The following is a 21,082-nucleotide window of genomic DNA, read 5'->3' as shown; positions in this document are numbered from 1 at the left end:
CGTCCCCCCCTTTCCCTCGTCCCCCCCTTCCCTCGTCCCCCCCTTTCCCTCGTCCCCCCCTTTCCCTCGTCCCCCCCTTTCCCTCGTCCCCCCCTTCCCCCCCCCCCTTTCCCTCGTCCCCCCCTTTCCCTCGTCCCCCCCTTTCCCTCGTCCCCCCCTTTCCCTCGTCCCCCCCTTTCCTCGTCCCCCCCTTTCCCTCGTCCCCCCCTTTCCCTCGTCCCCCCCTTTCCCTCGTCCCCCCCTTTCCCTCGTCCCCCCCTTTCCCTCGTCCCCCCCTTTCCCTCGTCCCCCCCTTTCCCTCGTCCCCCCCCTTCCCACCTTCCCTCGTCCCCCCCCTTCCCACCCTTCCCTCGTCCCCCACTTCCCACCCTTCCCTCGTTCCCCCCCCTTCCCACCCTTCCCTCGTCCCCCCCCTTCCCACCCTTCCCTCGTCCCCCCCTTTCCCTCGTCCCCCCCTTTCCCTCGTCCCCCCCTTTCCCTCGTCCCCCCCTTTCCCTCGTCCCCCCCTTTCCCTCGTCCCCCCCTTTCCCTCGTCCCCCCCTTTCCCTCGTCCCCCCCTTTCCCTCGTCCCCCCCTTTCCCTCGTCCCCCCTTTCCCTCGTCCCCCCTTTCCCTCGTCCCCCCCTTTCCCTCGTCCCCCCCTTTCCCTCGTCCCCCCCTTTCCCTCGTCCCCCCTTTCCCTCGTCCCCCCCTTTCCCTCGTCCCCCCCCTTTCCCTCGTCCCCCCCTTTCCCTCGTCCCCCCCTTTCCCTCGTCCCCCCCCTTTCCCTCGTCCCCCCCCTTTCCCTCGTCCCCCCCCTTTCCCTCGTCCCCCCCTTTCCCTCGTCCCCCCCTTTCCCTCGTCCCCCCCTTTCCCTCGTCCCCCCCTTTCCCTCGTCCCCCCCTTTCCCTCGTCCCCCCCTTTCCCTCGTCCCCCCCTTTCCCTCGTCCCCCCCTTTCCCTCGTCCCCCCCTTTCCCTCGTCCCCCCCTTTCCCTCGTCCCCCCCTTTCCCTCGTCCCCCCCTTTCCCTCGTCCCCCCCTTTCCCTCGTCCCCCCCTTTCCCTCGTCCCCCCCTTTCCCTCGTCCCCCCCTTTCCCTCGTCCCCCCCTTTCCCTCGTCCCCCCCTTTCCCTCGTCCCCCCCTTTCCCTCGTCCCCCCCTTTCCCTCGTCCCCCCCTTTCCCTCGTCCCCCCCTTTCCCTCGTCCCCCCCTTTCCCTCGTCCCCCCCTTTCCCTCGTCCCCCCCTTTCCCTCGTCCCCCCCTTTCCCTCGTCCCCCCCTTTCCCTCGTCCCCCCCTTTCCCTCGTCCCCCCCTTTCCCTCGTCCCCCCCTTTCCCTCGTCCCCCCCTTTCCCTCGTCCCCCCCTTTCCCTCGTCCCCCCCTTTCCCTCGTCCCCCCCTTTCCCTCGTCCCCCCCTTTCCCTCGTCCCCCCCTTTCCCTCGTCCCCCCCTTTCCCTCGTCCCTCGTTCCCTCCCCTTCCCTCGTTCCCCCCCTTTTCACCCTTCCCTCGTTCCCTCCCCTTCCCTCGTTCCCCCCCTTTTCACCCTTCCCTCGTTCCCTCCCCTTCCCTCGTTCCCCCCCTTTTCACCCTTCCCTCGTTCCCTCCCCTTCCCTCGTTCCCCCCCTTTTCACCCTTCCCTCGTTCCCTCCCCTTCCCTCGTTCCCCCCCTTCCCACCCTTCCCTCGTTCCCTCCCCTTCCCTCGTTCCCCCCCTTCCCACCCTTCCCTCGTCCTCCCCTTCCCACCCTTCCCACCCTTCCCTCGCTCCCCCTTCCCTCGTCCTCTCCCTTCCCTCGTCCTCCCCTTTCCCTCGTCCCCCCTTCCCACCCTTCCCTCGTCCCCCCCCTTCCCACCCTTCCCTCGTCCCCCCCTTCCCACCCTTCCCTCGTCCCCCCCCCTTCCCACCCTTCCCTCGTCCCCCCCTTCCCACCCTTCCCTTGATCCCCCCCTTCCCACCCTCCCCTCGTCCCCCCCTTCCCCCCCCTTCCCTCGATCCCCCCCCTTCCCTCGTCCCCCCCTTCCCACCCTTCCCTCGTCCCACCCTTCCCTCGTTCCCCCCCCTTCCCACCCTTCCCTCTCCCCCCCTTCCCACCTTCACCCTTCCCCCCCTTCCCTCGTTCCCCCCCCTTCCCTCGTCCCCCACTTCCCTCGTTCCCTCCCCTTCCCTCGTTCCCCCCCTTCCCTCGTTCCCCCCCTTCCCACCCTTCCCTCGTCCCCCCCCTTCCCACCCTTCCCTCGTCCCCCCCCTTCCCACCCTTCCCTCTTCCCACCCTTCCCTCGTCCCCCCCCCTTCCCACCCTTCCCTCGTCCCCCCCTTTCCCAGCCTTCCCTCGTCCCCCCCTTCCCTCGTCCCCCCCTTCCCTCGTCCCCCCCTTCCCTCGTCCCCCCCTTCCCTCGTCCCCCCCTTCCCTCGTCCCCCCCTTCCCTCGTCCCCCCCTTCCCTCGTCCCCCCCCCCTCGTCCCCCCCTTCCCTCGTCCCCCCCTTCCCTCGTCCCCCCCTTCCCTCGTCCCCCCCTTCCCTCGTCCCCCCCTTCCCTCGTCCCCCCCTTCCCTCGTCCCCCCCTTCCCTCGTCCCCCCCTTCCCTCGTCCCCCCCTTCCCTCGTCCCCCCCTTCCCTCGTCCCCCCCCTTCCCTCGTCCCCCCCCTTCCCTCGTCCCCCCCCTTCCCTCGTCCCCCCCTTCCCTCGTCCCCCCCTTCCCTCGTCCCCCCCTTCCCTCGTCCCCCCCTTCCCTCGTCCCCCCCTTCCCTCGTCCCCCCCCTTCCCTCGTCCCCCCCCTTCCCTCGTCCCCCCCCTTCCCTCGTCCCCCCTTCCCTCGTCCCCCCCTTCCCTCGTCCCCCCCTTCCCTCGTCCCCCCCTTCCCTCGTCCCCCCCTTCCCTCGTCCCCCCCTTCCCTCGTCCCCCCCTTCCCTCGTCCCCCCCTTCCCTCGTCCCCCCCTTCCCTCGTCCCCCCCTTCCCTCGTCCCCCCCTTCCCTCGTCCCCCCCTTCCCTCGTCCCCCCCTTCCCTCGTCCCCCCCTTCCCTCGTCCTCCCTCGTCCCCCCCTTCCCTCGTCCCCCCCTTCCCTCGTCCCCCCCTTCCCTCGTCCCCCCCTTCCCTCGTCCCCCCCTTCCCTCGTCCCCCACTTCCCTCGTTGTCCCCCACTTCCCTCGTTGTCCCCCACTTCCCTCGTTTCCCCCCCCTTCCCACCCTTCCCTCGTTCCCCCCCCCTTCCCACCCTTCCCTCGTACCCCCCCTTCCCACCCTTCCCTCGTCCTCCCCCTTCCCTCGTACCCCCCCTTCCCACCCTTCCCTCGTCCCCCCCTTCCCACCCTTCCCTCGTCCCCCCCCTTCCCACCCATCCCTCGTCCCACCCTTCCCTCGTTCCCCCCTTCCCTCGTCCCCCCCCGTTCCCCCGTCCCACCCTTCCCTCCCTCCCTCGCTCTTCCTTCCCTCCCTCCTTCCCTCCTTCCCTTCCTTCCCTCTTCCCTCCCTTCCCTCTTCCCTCCCTCCCCTCTTCCCTCCCTCCCTCCCTTCCCTCTTCCCTCCCTCCCTCCCTTCCCTTTCTCCCTCCCTTCCCTCTTCCCTTCCTCCCTCTTCCCTTCCTCCCTCCTTTCCCTCTTCCCTTCCTCCCTCCTTTCCCTCTTCCCTTCCTCCCTCCCTTCCCTCTTCCCTTCCCTCTTCCCTTCCTCCCTCCCTTCCCTCTTCCCTTCCTCCCTCCCTTCCCTTCCTCCCTCCCTTCTCCCTTCCTCCCTTCCCTTCCTCCCCTCCCTTCCTCTCCTCCCTTCCTCTCCTCCCTTCCCTTCCTCCCTTCCTCCCTTCCTCCCTTCCCTTCCTCCCTTCCCTTCCTCCCTTCCCTTCCTCCCTTCCCTTCCTCCCTTCCCTTCCTCCTTTCCCTTCCTCCTTTCCCTTCCTCCCTTCCCTTCCTCCCTTCCCTTCCTCCCTTCCCTTCCTCCCTTCCCTTCCTCCCTTCCCTTCCTCCCTTCCCTTCCTCCCTTCCCTTCCTCCCTTCCCTTCCTCCCTTCCCTTCCTCCCTTCCCTTCCTCCCTTCCCTTCCTCCCTTCCTCATTTACTTTCCTTCTGGCCGTGCTGTACTAAATCTGGAAATACTTCACGTTGTCATTGGTTGTTAAAAGTGAGAAAGTATTAATTTCCCCAATGCTGACATCTTTCACCTTGGGGAGCGCAAAAAAAAGTTAATGCTCCATTGAGTAATGGGGAGTTGTATGAACAGGTCAGTGAAAGTTTTTTTCTCTAAGATCAGGGGTCACTAGTTCATATCCTTTTTAATAATACGTCTTTCCATCTTTAGGGAATTGATAGAACTACTTGCATTATCCAGAAACCAGAAAATTGCACAGCCAGGAGAAGAAAATCAGGTGAGGAATAAAAGATGCCTACCCTCGGCGTTGGATTAAGTCTGGAATGATTTCTAATAAGCCCTTGACTGACAGTCTTAGGATCTTATTTCTAATTTAAATTATACTGCCTGATCAGATTCAGTTAAAAGAAAACTCAGATCAAGATTGACTGAAAATGTAGAAAAATCACAGGAGCAATGTCGACTGGAGAGCTTTCCTCAGTGTAACAATATAAGCTCAATTGCCCATTGAAAACTTAGTATAATTGCTTCAAATCTTTCCTCATTGTAATTGCTTCCAGCTGTAGCCTGTTCTGACACCTCATCAGTATATGTATATATAAAAATTCTGCTCATTTGAACTCTCTGGAAATGATGAATAAAAGATCTTAGAACTGCATTCTGCTACCAACTTGAAGAACCAACTCGCTCGTAACCGAAGAATGTCTGTAAATCATATTAGTAGTTTAATCAGCTTCTTAAAAATATAGTATTTGTTTTTCAGATCCTGGATCTGTTGATTCAGAAGGATGGAGAATTCCAAGAAATAGTAAGAGTAGCGTTGGAGCAAGGCAAAGTCCAGGAGGAAATGCACCTTCTGGAGAAAGAGGTGGAAAAAAGAGATGGTGATGTCCAGCAGTTACAGAAACAGCTCAAAGAGGCTGAACACATATTAGTGAGTTACAGCTTCCTGGAAATGTACAATTTTTAGATGTCTTGTTATCTGGAGAGGACTTATCTGTTGGATATTGGGAATTAGCAGATAATTGAGGTTCTCCTGATCGTTAGTCTGATGGTACTGCCTTTTTAAGTTTCTGATCGTATTATTTAAATTACTAATTAAGTTCCCAAAATGTGCAGATAAGTTTTTTTCCCATTTTATAAATCTCTTAATACTTGTTAATCACGACTCAAAGGCCAGACTCTCGCAATTTTATTAACCTTTAAATATTTTTACCTTATTCTTCCTACAGTGTGTGTATGTAATATTTTAAATTTATCTTCTGCTCCTTCAGGTAGGCATGAACAGTATTGAGAATTAAATTTTACGAGGGAAGCATGCTGTTACTGAGTTCAGACTACCCGATTTCACATTTCTTATCCAATATCAAGATAGGTACATTGCCCAATAGCAGAAAACAAGGATATTGTCTATTTAGCTGTGTCATATAAGAACAGCAGATCAGTTGTCAATGTTTCTTCCATTATAAGCAGTAATATCTGATTGATTGCCACATGTCAGCCATGGCTCAGTGAGTTGCACTCTCACCCGAGTCAAAAGGTTGTGGGTTCAGGTCCCACTCCAGAGACTTTTGAGTACAAAAATCTAGGTTGACGCTCCAGTGCAGTGTTGAGGGAATGCTGCATTGTTGTGGTGCTGTCTTTCAGATGCTAAGTTAAACCGAGGCCCCATCTGCTCTTGGGTGAACCTAAAAGATCCCATGGCACTATTTTGAAGAAGAGCAGGAGTTATCCCCGGTGTCCTGGCTAATCAACATCACTAAAAACAGATTATGTGGTCATTATCGCATTGTTGTTTGTGGGAGCTTGCAGTGCGCAAATTGGCATTTCCTATATTAAAACAGTTACAACATTCCAAAAGTACTTAATTGGCTGTAAAGCGCCATGGGATGTCCTGAGTTCGTGAAAGGCGTTATATAAATGCACGTCTTTTTTCCCAATATAGTTCGATCAGTCATCACTTTGTGACCACAACTTCCACTTTTGAGTTGATAGAAAAATAAACTTTTGCAAACACTGGAGCACTTTCTTGATGTATTTTGTTTTTAGGGACTTGCAACTGAATTGAAGTAGCTTTGGGCATCAGATCATCCGCATCCAGTTATGGGGGCTCTGACAGGGTTTTTTTTACCATGATTTCAAGCAGGTTTGTAGATTAACCATTTCCTCAACTCCCATTGAAAGGCATATGCGAAGATAGCCATTGCAATCTAAGAAACTCTTTAGGAAATATTTACATAAAATTGACCATATCCAAGATTCACAGATCCAATTACAAGCAAGTTGGCCATAAACCATCTGTGCTTCAAACAGTGATGCGGCTGTTTTATGATGACGGTGCTCGATCTGGTGCTGGCACCAGATTGCCTTTCTGTACAACATCTCACATGGGTGCAGAATGTGGCAACAAATTTTCTCATCATGGACACAATGAACACCTCACAGTCCAACTTGTCTTTGGTGGATGATGTTTTCCAGAACTAGATCTGATAGAGCAAGAGGCTGGGCACATTTTTCTGCAGGACTGAGAAGCTGTATCCCTTGATGGCATTTTCTTCTCCTAGCAGAGAACATTTCTTTCAACATTTATCTGATCCTAAGAATTTTAGTGAAAGTATGGGCAGAAGAAGCATTAATTCTGATAACCTGGCATACCAAGGAACACTTAATTTTTGAACCTGCTACTATCGATTCTTAATTCTTGAACCTGCTACTATTCTTGACTATCAATCAACCTATAGATTTTCCTCGCAGTATAGAACAGTACCTTAAGTCGAATGCTTGTCTTTTGAGAAGTATACACTGCCAGATAAGACTTTCACCTGGTGGTAGATACATGCTTAAAGCAAAGTGGAAGATATTGGTATTAGGCTAATTACTTTAGCTCTTCAAACTGAATGTCTTAACAATCTTTAGTTACAACTATTCACCAAGACGCATCAGCATTCATCTGAGCCCATGACCAGTATTGGATACTATTTTGATCTTTAGCAAGAGCATCTTACTTTTGTTTTTCAGAAACTTGTTTGTAACCTTGTGCAAGCTTAATTTAATAATTTTTAAAAGTCGCTCTTTCCCAAGACTTCAAAACTAATGATGCTCTGGAGCCCCATCAATAGTTTAATGGATTCTCAGGAAAGGCCACATTTAAATTTGCACCTCGTATCTATACCTACACAAAGTAAATTTGTGCCTGTTAAATGAAATACTAACTGTATGCATTCTTTTTAAGGCAACCGCTGTGTATCAAGCCAAAGAAAAGTTAAAATCGATAGAGAAAGCAAGAAAAGGTAGACATATTTAACTAGATAAATGCACACCGCTACTGTATTGCAGAGATAATTAAGCATAGGTCCAATAACAGACATTTCCTAAGGATAATTGTCAAAATAAATATACTATTGTATGCTTTTGATTAATGCGCGAAGATATTTCCCCGGAATTTGCAGTCAGTGGCGAAGCAAAGGTGTTTGCCATGTAATTGAGATTAGTGTGGTGTCGTGGGAATCCCATAGCGCAATCTGCCATAACACCAACAAACTGTCTAAACAGCCAATCACAATGCAGAATTCTCACAAACAGGGAACCAAGAAGTGAAGAAGTTGCTTTTATTCCTTTTTAAAAATGCTACAGACAGCAAAACAAAGATTGGGTTCTCACAGGGTGAAAAGGTAAACCTGAAATAAATATGAACACACTTTTCAAAAATATTTTACATTTTTTTTAAGTTTCTTAAAAAATTGTAATTTTCATTATAGAGAAATTTGACACTCCACAAAACTTTTCGTACCATAACATTTGTTTACCAGTCAATATACTGTTAAAACCCCAGTTACATATCAAGGAAAAGACCAAGTTGTTGTCTGTTTCACTGATTTCCCTGATTACACTGATTGCCATCTATGGGGGGAGGAGGGGCACGGCACAGCCAGTGTCGGAGCAGCGAATGACTGACCGCAACTTCAGGATTTTCCCATTGGAATGCGCTACATGCTCAGGTTGCAGTCAGTTTCAATGGGGCAATAACCGCGAATGCTGTTCTGTCTTTCGGATGAGACGTTAAACCGAGGTCCCATCGGTCTCACAGGTGGACGTAAAAGATCCCATGGTGCTATTTCGAGGAAGAGCAGGGGAGTTGGCTTCGATGTCCTGGCCTACATTTATTTATCCCTCAGTCAACATAATAAAAACTGATTAACAGGTCATTATCACATTGCTGTTTGTGGGAGCTAGTTGTGTGTTTCCCACATTACAACAGTGATTACACTTCAAAAAGTACTTCATTGTAAAGCACTTTGAGACGTCCGGTCGTTGTGAAAGGTGCGATATAAATGTAGGTCTTTCTATTACACACTGCAAATTCCAGGCCATTGATTGTGATGTCACCGTGCTAGTGTTCTAATAGCCCCCTCTGGCAGAAGCACATTTGATGCCAAGCCCTCCTTTAGTGTGTTTACTGATGCAGACAACAATTAAAACATACTTTGTAGCAAGCTTTTTATAATTCTCCTGAAGATTGCTTTATGACCAGGTGTATTTAAAAAAAAAAGTGTGTACATATTCACTACATAACGACTAATGTAATACTTATAATCTTTCATATGTTTTGGATATATTTTGTACAAAGCCCAAATGTGACCAGCCTATGTTCGGTGTTCTGACTTCTTATGCAAGTAAATACATTAACAAAAAGTCTGAAAAATAATTCTCTTTACCAGTGTGGCAGCTGAATTTTTTTTTTGTATTTTTAAGATCAGGTTAGTGAGGAATTATGGTTCTGTTTTCTTTGTAGGTGCCATCTCATCAGAAGAGCTTATCAAATACGCACATCGGATAAGTGCTAGTAATGCTGTAGCAGCCCCATTAACATGGGTCCCAGGTAAGAATTTTAATATTGTTGTTTATGATTTTAATGAGCTTTCTTTGACACTAATGCTCTAAAATATTGAAGTTCTTGTATCACATTAAATATACTTAACCATGTTTAATCTGTTAAAATTATGCTGTTCTCCCCAAGTGCATAAAAGACGGTGGGCTCAAATTTCCCAAATGATTTACGTCGCATTTTTTGGCCTAAATTTAAAAATCCAAGTTTTCCCAAAGATTGTGCGTCAGCGTAACTCGGTAACAATTTTTTTAGGTTAGTTTTTTGTTGCGTCATAGGAGGTGTAAACTGATGTCTGCGCAAATTTTTCATAATTATGCAAGTTTGCTCAACTTGTATTTCTGCGAGCTCGGCGTATGTGACCACTCCCAAAAAACCTTCTGGGCACTTAAGAAAAACCAGCGCACATCAAAAAATCGTCGCAGAAAGACGCCATTGTTTTTAGGCGAAATTTTGGAGGGAGTCAAGAACACATTAAATATGCATCATCAAGCTTAAATTTTTCCAACTGAAAACACAGAAAATTGAAGTTTCATGCAATTCTTTAAGTTTGGATTTTTTTTTGAATTGTCACGCTATTACCGAACGCCTCTAAACCGGGCTTGAGGGTCGGAGTGCGGACACTGGCTTAGGGCTCGGCTTGAAAAGAAGCCCGGTGGAGGGTGGAAGCCGAACTGAAGGCATGAGAAGTCTTACACTATGCAGCAAGCAGCATCAAATGAATCCTGCGGGGAGTGGGTGGTGCCTGATCTAAGCAAGCCCATTGCACGTGCTCAGACCTGGGTGTGGTCCATACTAGGGCGTCGACCTTGGGGCTAGAGACAACAAAGAAGCTTGTCCTGCCTGCTGTTTTGAGCTTGTTGCAAAGGTACAATTTAATCATGGGGGCAATACTGACAATGCCATACCTCGTGCAAGCCTTCTGCATGATGGTGCTGCGGAGGAGACAACTGATTCAACGTCATCGCATGAGGAACCTCAGAGCACATAGGATGATGGGCAGGAGGCCTCACCCACGTTTGGTATATGAAGACAGGCGTTCATACCTGCACCTGAGCGATGCATACTCTGTCAGAAGGCTGCGTTTCCGCAAAGAAGTTGTAACTAAGATCTGAGAGTTAGTAAAAGCAGACCTGTATCCTAGAAGCGTAAGGAGGACGGCTTTGTCAGTTGAAGTGAAAGTTACAGCTGCACTTTCATTCTATGCATCTGGATCATTACAGGCCACAACTGGGGATGTGTGCGCCATTTCTCAACATGCAATACATATCTGCATTCGGCAGGTGACTGCTGCACTATATGCCCGGAGGAATGACTACACAAAGTTCCCCATGACCTCCCAGGCAATGTGTGACAGGGCTGTGGGCTTCTCCAGGATTGCTGGCTTCCCAAAGGTACATTGATTGTACCCACATCGCCTTGCGAGCACCTTTTGGAGGATTCCGAAATTGTACAGGAACAGAAAAGGCTTCCACTCCATTAACGTGCAACTTGTGTGTGACGACATGCATCACATCATATCAGTTGATGCAAGATACCCTGGGAGCATCCATGATGTGTTCATCCTACGCAAGAGTGCTATATCAGCAGAAGCCAGAAGGGCAGAGCTGGCTACTGGGTGAGAAAGGGTATGGCCTCGCCACCTGGCTCATGACACCCCTATGTGTAACCCGCCGGAAGCTGACCAGGAATACATGATGTCGCACATCGCGACGTGCAGCATAATAGAGAGGACCATTGGCATCTTGAAACTGCGTTTCCGATGCCTGGACCATTCCGGAGGCTACTTGCAATACTCCCCTGAGATTGTCAGTCAGTTCACTGTTCTGTGCTGCATGCTCCGCAAGATCCTGCAAATCCCCTGGAAGGACAGACGCACCAACATTAGTGTTCTCGATCAGGCCAACATCCCCAGCATCAAAGCACTGACCACACTTGACCAGCTCCGTTCGCGTGCCCGACACAAGACTCCCAAAGCAAGCGCTCTACTTGGAACTGCTACACGGCAAGCGAGCCCCAGGTGGGCAGAGGAAACGTTTCCAGGACACCATTAAAGCCTCCTTGATAAAGTGCAACATCCCCACCGACACCTGGGAATCCCTGGCCCAAGACCGCCCTAAGTGGAGGAAGAGCATTCGGGAGGGCGCTGAGCACCTCCAGTCTCGTTGCTGAGAGCATGCAGAAAACAAGCGCAGGCAGCGGAAGGAGCGTGCGACAAACCAGACTCCACCCACCCTTTCCTCCAACGACTGTCCCACCTGTGACAGAGACTGTAATTCTCATATTGGACTGTTCAGTCATCTGAGAACTCACTTTGAAGTGGAAGCAAGTCTTCCTCGATTTTGAGGGACTGCCTATGATGATGGCTGCAAAACTTAGCCATTATGAGGTAGCAGCAGCTGGTCGTAGAAGACCCACCTGAGGTGAGAGTGGCTGATGATGATGAGGAGGAAGATGCAGATGACGAGGAAGCTATGCAATTACCTGAACCCGGAGCACGACGGCGGAGGAGGGTGGCCATCATGCCCCTTTTAACAATTGCTCGAGACTTGCGCTAGCAGCTCATTCGTGAACGTTTTGCTGTCTGAAGGCTCAGCGGCAACTATTCCAAATGGACCAGGTTTACTGTTTGGACCTGTTCCGTAATGTTGCATTGTGTTAATGGAACAAATAATGGAAATGATTCAGTTATAATTTAAAATATATTTTATTCAAAAGTTTAACAAACGTGTTTGTACTTAACTTTAACAATAATCTTGTATCAAACTTTAGTTTTCAATTAAGATCACTTAAGAACTTTTAAACTTGTAAATTTACATAACTTACAAAAAACTTTTAATTTGAGAACAGTTACAACAGTAACAATAATAACAGCAGCAGCAGCAAAGAAAGGCTGCTCGCATCTCTCTCCCACCTTATTCTAAGATTGCCCGTTGCGCTTGGTCTTGTTGACTTCACCCTTGCCCACAGGCAGTGGTGCAGCGTTTGTTGGATTGGTACCAAGCTTATTCTTTCAAACATCTCTGGTAATGCACAATTCTTGATTGGGGGGTGGGGGGGCAGGCGGTAATGTGGAAGGCCCGGCTTGGGCCTCTTCAAAGGCTGGTCTGGGGATTGGAGTGGGAGTTGCAGTTCATTGTCAGTGGGCACGGGGTCTGGGAGCGTTCCCTTATTGCCGCAGCTAACTTCAAAGTTCCCTCCCTCGTGTGCCCTGACAGTGTGTCAACAACCTGCAACATTCTCTACCTCATGTTCACTGACAGCACATCAGCTGCCTGCGACATTCCTTCACTCGTGTGTTCCCATTTCTTGTTACTTCTCTCGACAGTCCCGATACCTCATCACCCATCCCACTGATGGTGTCCAGGAGTGATCGCATACGGTCAATGTTCTCTTCACTCATTGCCATCATCTGAACCACATCTGTTATATCCTGCACCTCAGGCGAACGCTGTTGAGCTCTCCTTCCCCACCTCACCCTGGGTGTGTCTCGCTGCATCCCATTGGGATCCTCAGCCTCTGATGGTGGGGCCCTGGGTGTGCCTCGCTGCATCTCATGGGAATCCCCAGCCTCGGACTGTGGGAAACCATCGAATATTCCAGCAACACTCGTACCACACAGAAAAGGGGCTGGTACCTGCACCTCCTCGAAAGTAAGTATAACAGTGGGGGCTTCGTCCATCACCTCCCCCTCACCCCCATTCTCTTTGTCTGGAGGGTGGGATTGGAAGATGTTCTCCTCTTCAGACTCGTCCTTGTCTGAATCTTCAATCGTCAGGACTGGCCTCAAATTCTGCAAAATATAACACAACAGACAAATGGTTAGCAGCAGAGGAGGGGGCAGGGTGGGTGGCAGGAGTAGGCTCACACAGTGCAGGCAGCAGGCTCATTTGAAGGACCACGATGAATGATAGCATATTGCATCAACCGAAGCATAGCTGACGGAGACATCCCCATGAACCGAAATATGGCTACCCCACGCAGTACTTAACATTTAGCAAAGCCAGACTCCGGAATTTGCAGGACTTACCCTTTTCCTCGAGTGTGGACCCAGCTTGTGCAGTGGTGGTTGCTTTTCTCCAGGCAGGACCCATCAAAGCAGCGACCCTGTCTTCCAAGGGTGTCCTTGGGTGCAGATTTGCCGGGCCTCCTCCTGTTCGAGTTCTTTCCCTTTTATTGTGTGCCACCTTCTGCAAAGATGAAAACATAATTTTTTAGGGGGGGTGTCTTTCTGCTGGGTGGGACATATACAGCTGGTCACATTTACAATTGCAATTCCAGTGAATAAATGAAAATATTACTTACACTAACTACTTGACCAAGGTCCTGCCACTTTTTGCACTGGCCTCCAGACCTCGGGGTGGTCACCATTGCACAGTGATCTTCTGCAAGTTGGTTCCAGCGTTTCTTCATTTCTTTTGGTGAAACTTTTATGTGACCTCTGCTGGTGGCCAGCTCATGCCATCTGGCCTCAATTACAATAACTAGTGCCTCCACTTCATCCTGTAAGAAATTCTTGGTCCTTGAGCTGCGTTGCATCTTGTATTGCAATTCCGATTTTTCCAATGAGAATTAAAGTTCTCACACACAACTGGCTATTTAAAAATGGCTGAATGCAGACCGGGACCTGTACTGGGCATGCGTGCCCATAGCAATCGCGTCAAAAACTTCCTTTTTCCGCGCATGCGCAGAAGGGGGTTGCATTTTTTTTAGCACAGGCATTAAGCTCCACCCCCCCCGAAGCTACAGGACCGGCTGCGTGGCACCAATTTCAAAAAATAGAATGGGGAAACTTTTTTTGGAGTAGTTAGGGCCAAAAAAACAGGCGTTACTCTGGCATTACACCAAAAAATGGCATTGGGGAAAATTAAGCCCAGTAATACTGCGTGGAATTGTAGAATTTTACAGTACAGAAAGAGCCCATCGCACCTGTACCAGCTCTCTGAAAGTTATCTACTTCGTCCCATTTCGCTGCTATTTCCCCATAACCTTTTAAGTGTTCCTTTTTCAAATATTTATCCACTTCCCTTTTGAAAGCTTTTATGGGTTTTGCTTTCACCACTGTTTCTGCCATGGCATTCCATCTCCTAACATGTCTTTGTGTTTAAAAATAAATTATTCTCCAAACCTTTGCTTTAATTCTTGGTGATGATCTTAAATCCTACCCTTCCCCCGCAGTTACTGTCTCAACGATCTGTGGAAACAAATCTTCCCGATTTACTTATCAAAATCCCTCATTCAATTCTAATGTGTTCTGCAACTGTGCATTCCTTGTGTATCAAGTTATTTGAAATGTGTTGCTATATCCCTCAAAGAGCAAAAAGTATGATTTCTGTACCATCACAGTTCTGATATTCGTGAATGGCTTTTTTTAATCAGCTGTGTTCTAATTTCTAGTGAGCTCGCCTGTTGTGTCTGGGGAAGCTGTTTATTTGCACACTGAATTGTATGGGGGCGGGGAGGGAAATGAAAAAGTTTACTTCACAGTAAAGATTACAGTGTGAATGCTTCTGATTCTGATGATTATGCATTTGATTCAGGTGATCCACGGAGACCCTATCCTACTGATTTGGAAATGAGAAGTGGTCTTTTGGGACAGCAAAGTAACCTGTCAACCAATGGGGTGAATGGACATTTACCTGGGGATGCATTGGCTGCAGGCAGATTACCAGGTAAAATCTGTCAATAAAATGTTTGTGTGGGTTGTATGCTAAAATAAAACTCGTAAGACAAACATATTAACTCTTGACATAGGGAGTTCAATTGGTGTATTGACTATAAAGTGACATTTAAGCTACTAGATATTTCTGGCTAGTTTACCTTTGCATCACTCTTCAAGCAATGATTAAAGTCTTGTGGCAAATTTCATCTCACTGTGACTGTCGCTAAAGACAATGTGTAGCTGAGTCATGCAGATTCATAGAAGTTTACAGCACGGAAGGAGGCCATTTCGGCCCATCGTGTCTGCACCAACCAACAAGAGGCTATCCAGCCTAAGTCCACTTTCCAGCTCTAGGTCTGTAACTCTGCAGGTTAGGACTTCAAGTGCACATCCAAGCACCTTTTAAATGTGGTGAGGGTTTCTGCACCCACCACCCTTTCAGGCAGTGAGTTCCAGACCCCCAAAACCCTCTGCATGAAGGGGGTTCATGCAATCCCCTCAACCTTCTACCAATTACTTTAAATTTATGCCCACTGGTTGTTGACCCCTCTACTAAGGGAAATAGGCCTTTTCTATCCACTATGTCTAGGCTCCTCATAATTTTATACACCTCCATGAGGTCACCCCTCGCCTCCTCTGTTCCAAGGAAAACAAACCCAGTTTATCCAATCTGACCTCATAGCTAAGATTGTCCACTCCCGGCAACATCCTCTTAAATCTTCTCTGTACCTTCTCCAGTGCAATCACGTCCTTCCTGTAATGCAGTGAGCAGCACTGCACGCAGTACTCCAGCTGTGGCCTAACCAGTGTTTTATACAGTTCAAGCATAACCCACCTGCTCTTATATTCTATGCTTCAGCTAATAAAGGCAAGCATTCCGCATGCCTTCTTAACCACCATATCCACCTGGCCTGCTACCTTCAGGGATCTGTGGACTTGCACTCCCAGGTCCCTTTGTTCTTCAACACTTCTCAATCTCCTACCATTTAATGTGTATTCCCTTTCCTTGTTAGCCCTCCCCAAATGCATTACTTCACACTTTTCTGGATTAAATTCCATTTGCCACTGTTCTGCCCACCTGACCAGTTGATTAATATCTTCCTGCAGCTTTCTTCATTATCAACCACACAGCCTATTTTTGTATTATCTGCAAACTTCTTAATCATACTCCCCATATTCAAGTCTAGATCATTGATGTATACCACAAAAAGCAAGGGACCTAGCACTGAGCCCTGCGGAACCCCACTGGAAACATCTTTCCAGTCACAAAAACACCCATCAACCATTATCCTTTGCTTTCTGCCTCAGCCAATTTTCGATCCAACTTGCCACTTTGCTCTGGATCCCATGAGCTTTTACTTTAGTGACCAGTCTGCCCTGTGGGACCGTATCGAAAGCTTTGCTAAAATCCATATATACTACCTCATACGCACTGCCCTCATCGATCCTTCTGGTTACTTCCTCTCAAAATTCAATCCAGTTAGTCAGTCAGACACAACTGCCCCTGATTAACCTCGTGTCTTTCGAAATGTAGATTTATCCTGTCCTTCAGGATTTTTTCCAATAGTTTTCACACTAAGGTTAGGCTGACTGGCCTGTAATTACTCGGTCTATCCTTTTCTCCATTCTTAAATAAAGATACCCCATTAGCAGTCCTCCACACCTGAAACCAGAGATGATTGGAAAATGATGGTCAAAGCCTCTGCTATTTCCCCTTTTGCTTCGCTTAACATTTCATCTGGGCCTGGGGACTTATCTACTTTCAAAGCTGCTAAACCCAATACCTTCTCTCTCACTATGTTTATTTCATTTAATATTTCACATTCCTCCTTCTCGATTGCAGTGTCTGCATCGCCCCTGTCTTTTATGAAAACAGACACAAAGTATTCATTAAGAACCATGCCCACATCTTCCGCCTCCACACACCAATTACCTTCATGGTCTGTAATAGGCCCTACCCTTTCTTTAGTTATCCTCTTGCTCTTAATAAAACATCTTTGGGTTTTCCTTGATTTTACTTGCCAAGAATTTTTCATGCTCTCTTTGCTTTCCTAATATCCCTTTTGATCTCACCCCTGGACTTTCTATACTCCGAAAGATTCTGCAGTATTTAGCCCTCGGTATCTATCATAAGCTTCCTTTTTTTTTCTTTATCCTACCCTGTATGTCCCTAGACATCCAGGGGGCTCTAGATTTGCTAATCCCACCCTTTTTCTTTAAGGGTACATATTTGGCCTAAACCTGACATATCTCCTCCTTGAATGCCTCCCACTGCTCTCACTGATTTACCTTCAAGTAGCTGTTTCCAGTCCACTATAGCTAAATCACATCTCAGCAAAGTTGGTTTTTCCCTAATTTAAAACTTTGTCCTTTTCCATAACTACCTTAAATCTAACTGAATTATGGTCACGAGCACCTGATGCTCTTCCAATGATACCCCTTCCACCTGCCCAGCTTCATTCCCGAAAACTAAATCCAGAACCTCCCCCTCCCATGTTGGGCTTGATGCATGCTGGCTAAAAAAAGTTCTCTTGAATGCATTTTAGGAATTCCGCACCCTCTATAACCTTCACACTAATGTTGTCCCAGTTAATATTAGGATAGTTGAAATCTACTATTACTGCCCTATGGTTTTTGAACTTGTCAGAAATTTGCTTATATATTTGCTCTTGTATCTCCCTCTCACTGGGGGTCTATCGTACAGACCCAGCAGTGTGATCGCCCCTTTTTTTGTTTTTCAGTTCGATCCATAATGCCTCATTTGATCCCTCTAACATATCCCTCCTCACAGCTGCAGTTGTTTCTTTAATCAATACTGCGATTCCCCCCCCCCCCCCCGGCTTTTTTACCCCCCTCTCTATCCCGTAACCAGGAATGTTAAGCTGCCATACCTGCCCCTCTTTTAATTATGACTCTAATGACTCCAAATTGTCCAGCTGTGCTCTCAGCTCATCTGCCTTATTCGCTATAGTCCTTGCATTGAAGTATACACCAGTTAGTATAGCCAGACCTCCTTGTTGCCTACTTTCTAGCCCTTGTTTCCTGCCTTTCAAATTCACTTTCTACATTTTTGCTTAGTAATTCCAGCTTTACTCTCCTCCCTACTGAATCTATTCTCAGGTTTCCATCTCCCTGCCAAGCTAGTTTAAACCCTCCACAACAGCTCGAGCAAACCCCCCCCCCCCGAGGATATTGGTCCCGGCTCTGTTGAAGTGCAACCCGTCCGGCTTGTACAGGTCCCACCTCCCCCAGAAGCGGTCCCAATGCCTCAGGAAACTAAAGCCCTCCCTTCTGCACCGTCTCTCCAGCCACACATTCATCTGTTCTATCCTCCTCCTCTTTCTGTACTCTCTAACTCGTGACACTGGGAGTAATCCGGAGATTACTACCTTTGCTGAGCTAGCTAATCATATCATCATAGGCAGTCCCTCGAAATCGAGGAAGACTTGCTTCCACTCAGTGAGTTCTTGGATAACTGAACAGTCCAATACGGAAATTACAGTCTCTGTCACAGCCAGTCGTTGAAGGGTGAGTGAGACTGGTTTGCCGCCTGTGCTTGCTTTCTGCATGCTCTCGGCAACGAGACTGGGTGCTCAGCGTCCTCCCGGATGCTCTTCCTCCACTTAGGGCGGTCTTTGGCCAGGGACTCCCAGGTGTCGGTGGGGATGTTGCATTTTATCAAGGAGTCTTTGAGGGTGTCGTTATAACGTTTCCTCTGCCCACCTGGGGCGAGTAGAGCGCACGGCAAGCTCATTATAGCTGGGGTGGTAAGAGTGCTACAATTGGCCTTGGTCTCTAGGTTATGAAAGAGGAAAATCTATAAGGGTTCGGATTGCTATACAGTGAAAATTGTATTTGCATGACCATAGTAATGGGTTTGACTCTGCTGCCAATCATGGTTAAATAGCTTGCCAATACTCTATCTAGCCTCACACGAATGGCCAGTTAGGTAAGGTATTAGAGTGTGACCGGCACTGTATCTCAGCAGGAATCTGGCACCCTCAGAAGGGGAGAGAATTGACAAAATGGTAATGTACATGAAATTGATGGCAATAAAATGATTGTCACATCGCAAAATAATTGGTTTGCTTTGGAAGGTAAACTTTCCGAGTCTGACTTATAGTAAACTTGGGCATATCTTCTGAGATTGTTTTTATCAAAGAATTCTGAGTATTCTTGTGTTTACAAGTTATTAATCACAAGGGGTAGTACTTGTGATGGAGGTCATCTAGGAGCTTATCCTTCCATAGAAATCTACGATCTTTCTTTCCCCCCACATCAGAGCAACCAACTTCTCTTGAATGACTCGAGAATTTCTGCCTCCATTATCTTACCTGGAAGACCATTCCAGATATTGAATCATTTGAAAATCATAAATTTGACATTTAAAATTGTTCCAAATTTACAGAGAATGTACCTGTTTTCTAGCACGTGTATATGGATTACACTTACATTTTGATCTTTTACACATTTTTTTCATGAGAGAAAACAGTTTGTGGTTTTGTGAACGAATGGAGTGCTATTTTAAGTCAAAACATTCTCTGAAGTTCTATATTTTAATATTCTCCAGAAGGAAAATAGATTGATAAAGAATTTGAAATGGCATTAGAAAGCTAAATGTATATTAACAGACAAGAATGCATTCCATTAAAGAGTTTGAGTCCCAAGTTAGATTTTTTTGGGGGTAGGGGCAGGAGATGGGTTGGCTTGTGCAGTAAAAATATCTATCCTGTAAATGAGCCTTTGTTCCAGGAGCAAGAGTTTGATGAGAGTACAACTAAATTAGTAACAAAGCTCTGGACACTCAGTTTCAAAGTCATCTTGCATGAAGCTTTAAGAGACCAGTCTTGCTGTAGTTTTGGATAAAATATAAATGTGGTAACTTTTTGTATTGCAGAAGTACTTGCACCTCAGTATCCATGGCAGTCAAATGATATGTCCCTCAACCTATTGCCTCCAAACCACAGCAACGATTTTATGCTGGAGCCTCCTGGACATAACAAAGAGAACGAAGATGATGTGGAAGTTATGTCAACTGATTCTTCAAGCAGTAGTAGTGACTCTGACTGAAGCCAAGAGAACAAGCTTTTTTTTGTTAAATCTTTGAACTTCCAGCATTGGAAAATCTTTTTATTTCCCCTGCTCCTCTACTCCTTCCCACCTGATACAAACACATCAAGAAATTATATTTTGTTGAGCATTGCAGTAAGATGGGTAAAGTTCTGTTAAGTGTGAAGTAGTGTCAAAGTGTTGCTTAAAAGACATGTTTTTCCCCCAGAGTTGAACTCCCTGTCTAGTGTGAATATCCTTTTTTATTGTAGAAGCTGGTGATAACACTATATATAGTAAGAAACCCTCCATTAATTTATTCTATAGACTTTCATGCCTAATACACAAGGCCAAATAATTGTTTTCCTGTGACATTACTGTATAACATTTTTTCCACAGATGAAGTGGAAATAAGTGGCTATCCCTGAATACTGCAGAACAATCCCACAGACTATTCTGTTTTGTAACTGTTGTCAACATAATGCAGCAGGAGAACTGAAGGAAACTGAAAATGGTAATTTACTACAGGAAAGTGCTGTACAGTAAAAACACATTTACAAAAATGTACAAACAGCAGTTTTAAGCTGGTGATGGTGATAAAAGGTTTCTAGTTTCCTTTAAGAGGAGTGGTTTAGGAAGTGGACTCTCAACTAGGTTTTAAAACTGCCCTTTCATCTGTTTGGCACTTGAATCCAAAGCTCAGACTGAACACATGGAGACCTGCTCTATGTACTTGCTCCAGGTATCCTCAATGAAATTAGTGGGGGCTGTCCTAATTGGTGTGGGCAATGATGTATGTTGAGGGAAGTAGAATAATTCGCATCTGCTGTAGTAGGGATTGTTCTGAGGTTGGGCTAAAGCACACTATTGAGATAGCGTAGATGGAGCTGTACTTTGTATCTTGCTGTGTTATACCTGATCTGAGAATGAATGAATGAATGATTGCCAGTGGATGCCTAAACCTCACCCCGCCTCCCAGCATTGACCCCTCTAGCCTCGATTAGCCCTAAAAGATTGATTTTGTTAGAGGGATTATTCCATTGTGCTAATTGCCTTTATCAAAACAAACTTCCCACAATAATGCAAACTAAAACTTTTGTACAAAAGATTTTGAGATGTACATTTTGTAGTATGTGTTTTCTATATTGTAAATAAAAAAGATAACTCATTTATAGTCAAAGAATATTCTTCACGTATTTACATAGGGGTATTTTCTGATAATTTGTTGTTGCATAATATCACAGTACTAAATCTCATCTTAACAAAATTAGCAGTTATGTTCCATGACTACGATTCATTCTTGCTGATCTGTTTGCTGTCTTTGGGGTGCAGGTTAATAATGTGTAATTAATTGGCATCTTTAACATTGTAAAATCTCCCAAGGTACTTCACAGGAGTGTAATAAGCCAAAGGAGGAAGCTTTGGGACACTT

General features: G+C 47.4%; 1 protein-coding gene across 1 annotated transcript; it reads left to right on the top strand.

The window, feature by feature from the left end:
* Positions 1-4,264: 4,264 nt before the first annotated feature.
* Positions 4,265-20,797, top strand: med4 (mediator complex subunit 4; the record flags this gene model as incomplete). The annotated part of the gene is made up of 6 exons (XM_070871689.1): positions 4,265-4,331; positions 4,818-4,988; positions 7,287-7,344; positions 8,847-8,933; positions 14,480-14,611; positions 19,499-20,797. Coding segments are annotated over 6 exons (688 nt in total), but the record flags the coding sequence as incomplete, so codon positions are not given.
* Positions 20,798-21,082: the final 285 nt, after the last annotated feature.

This window comes from Pristiophorus japonicus, unplaced genomic scaffold (genome assembly GCF_044704955.1).
Source record: "Pristiophorus japonicus isolate sPriJap1 unplaced genomic scaffold, sPriJap1.hap1 HAP1_SCAFFOLD_2751, whole genome shotgun sequence".
Taxonomy (NCBI): Eukaryota; Metazoa; Chordata; class Chondrichthyes; family Pristiophoridae; genus Pristiophorus; species Pristiophorus japonicus.
Note: the sequence above shows the minus strand (reverse complement) of the source record. Positions and strands in the feature narration are given on the sequence as shown.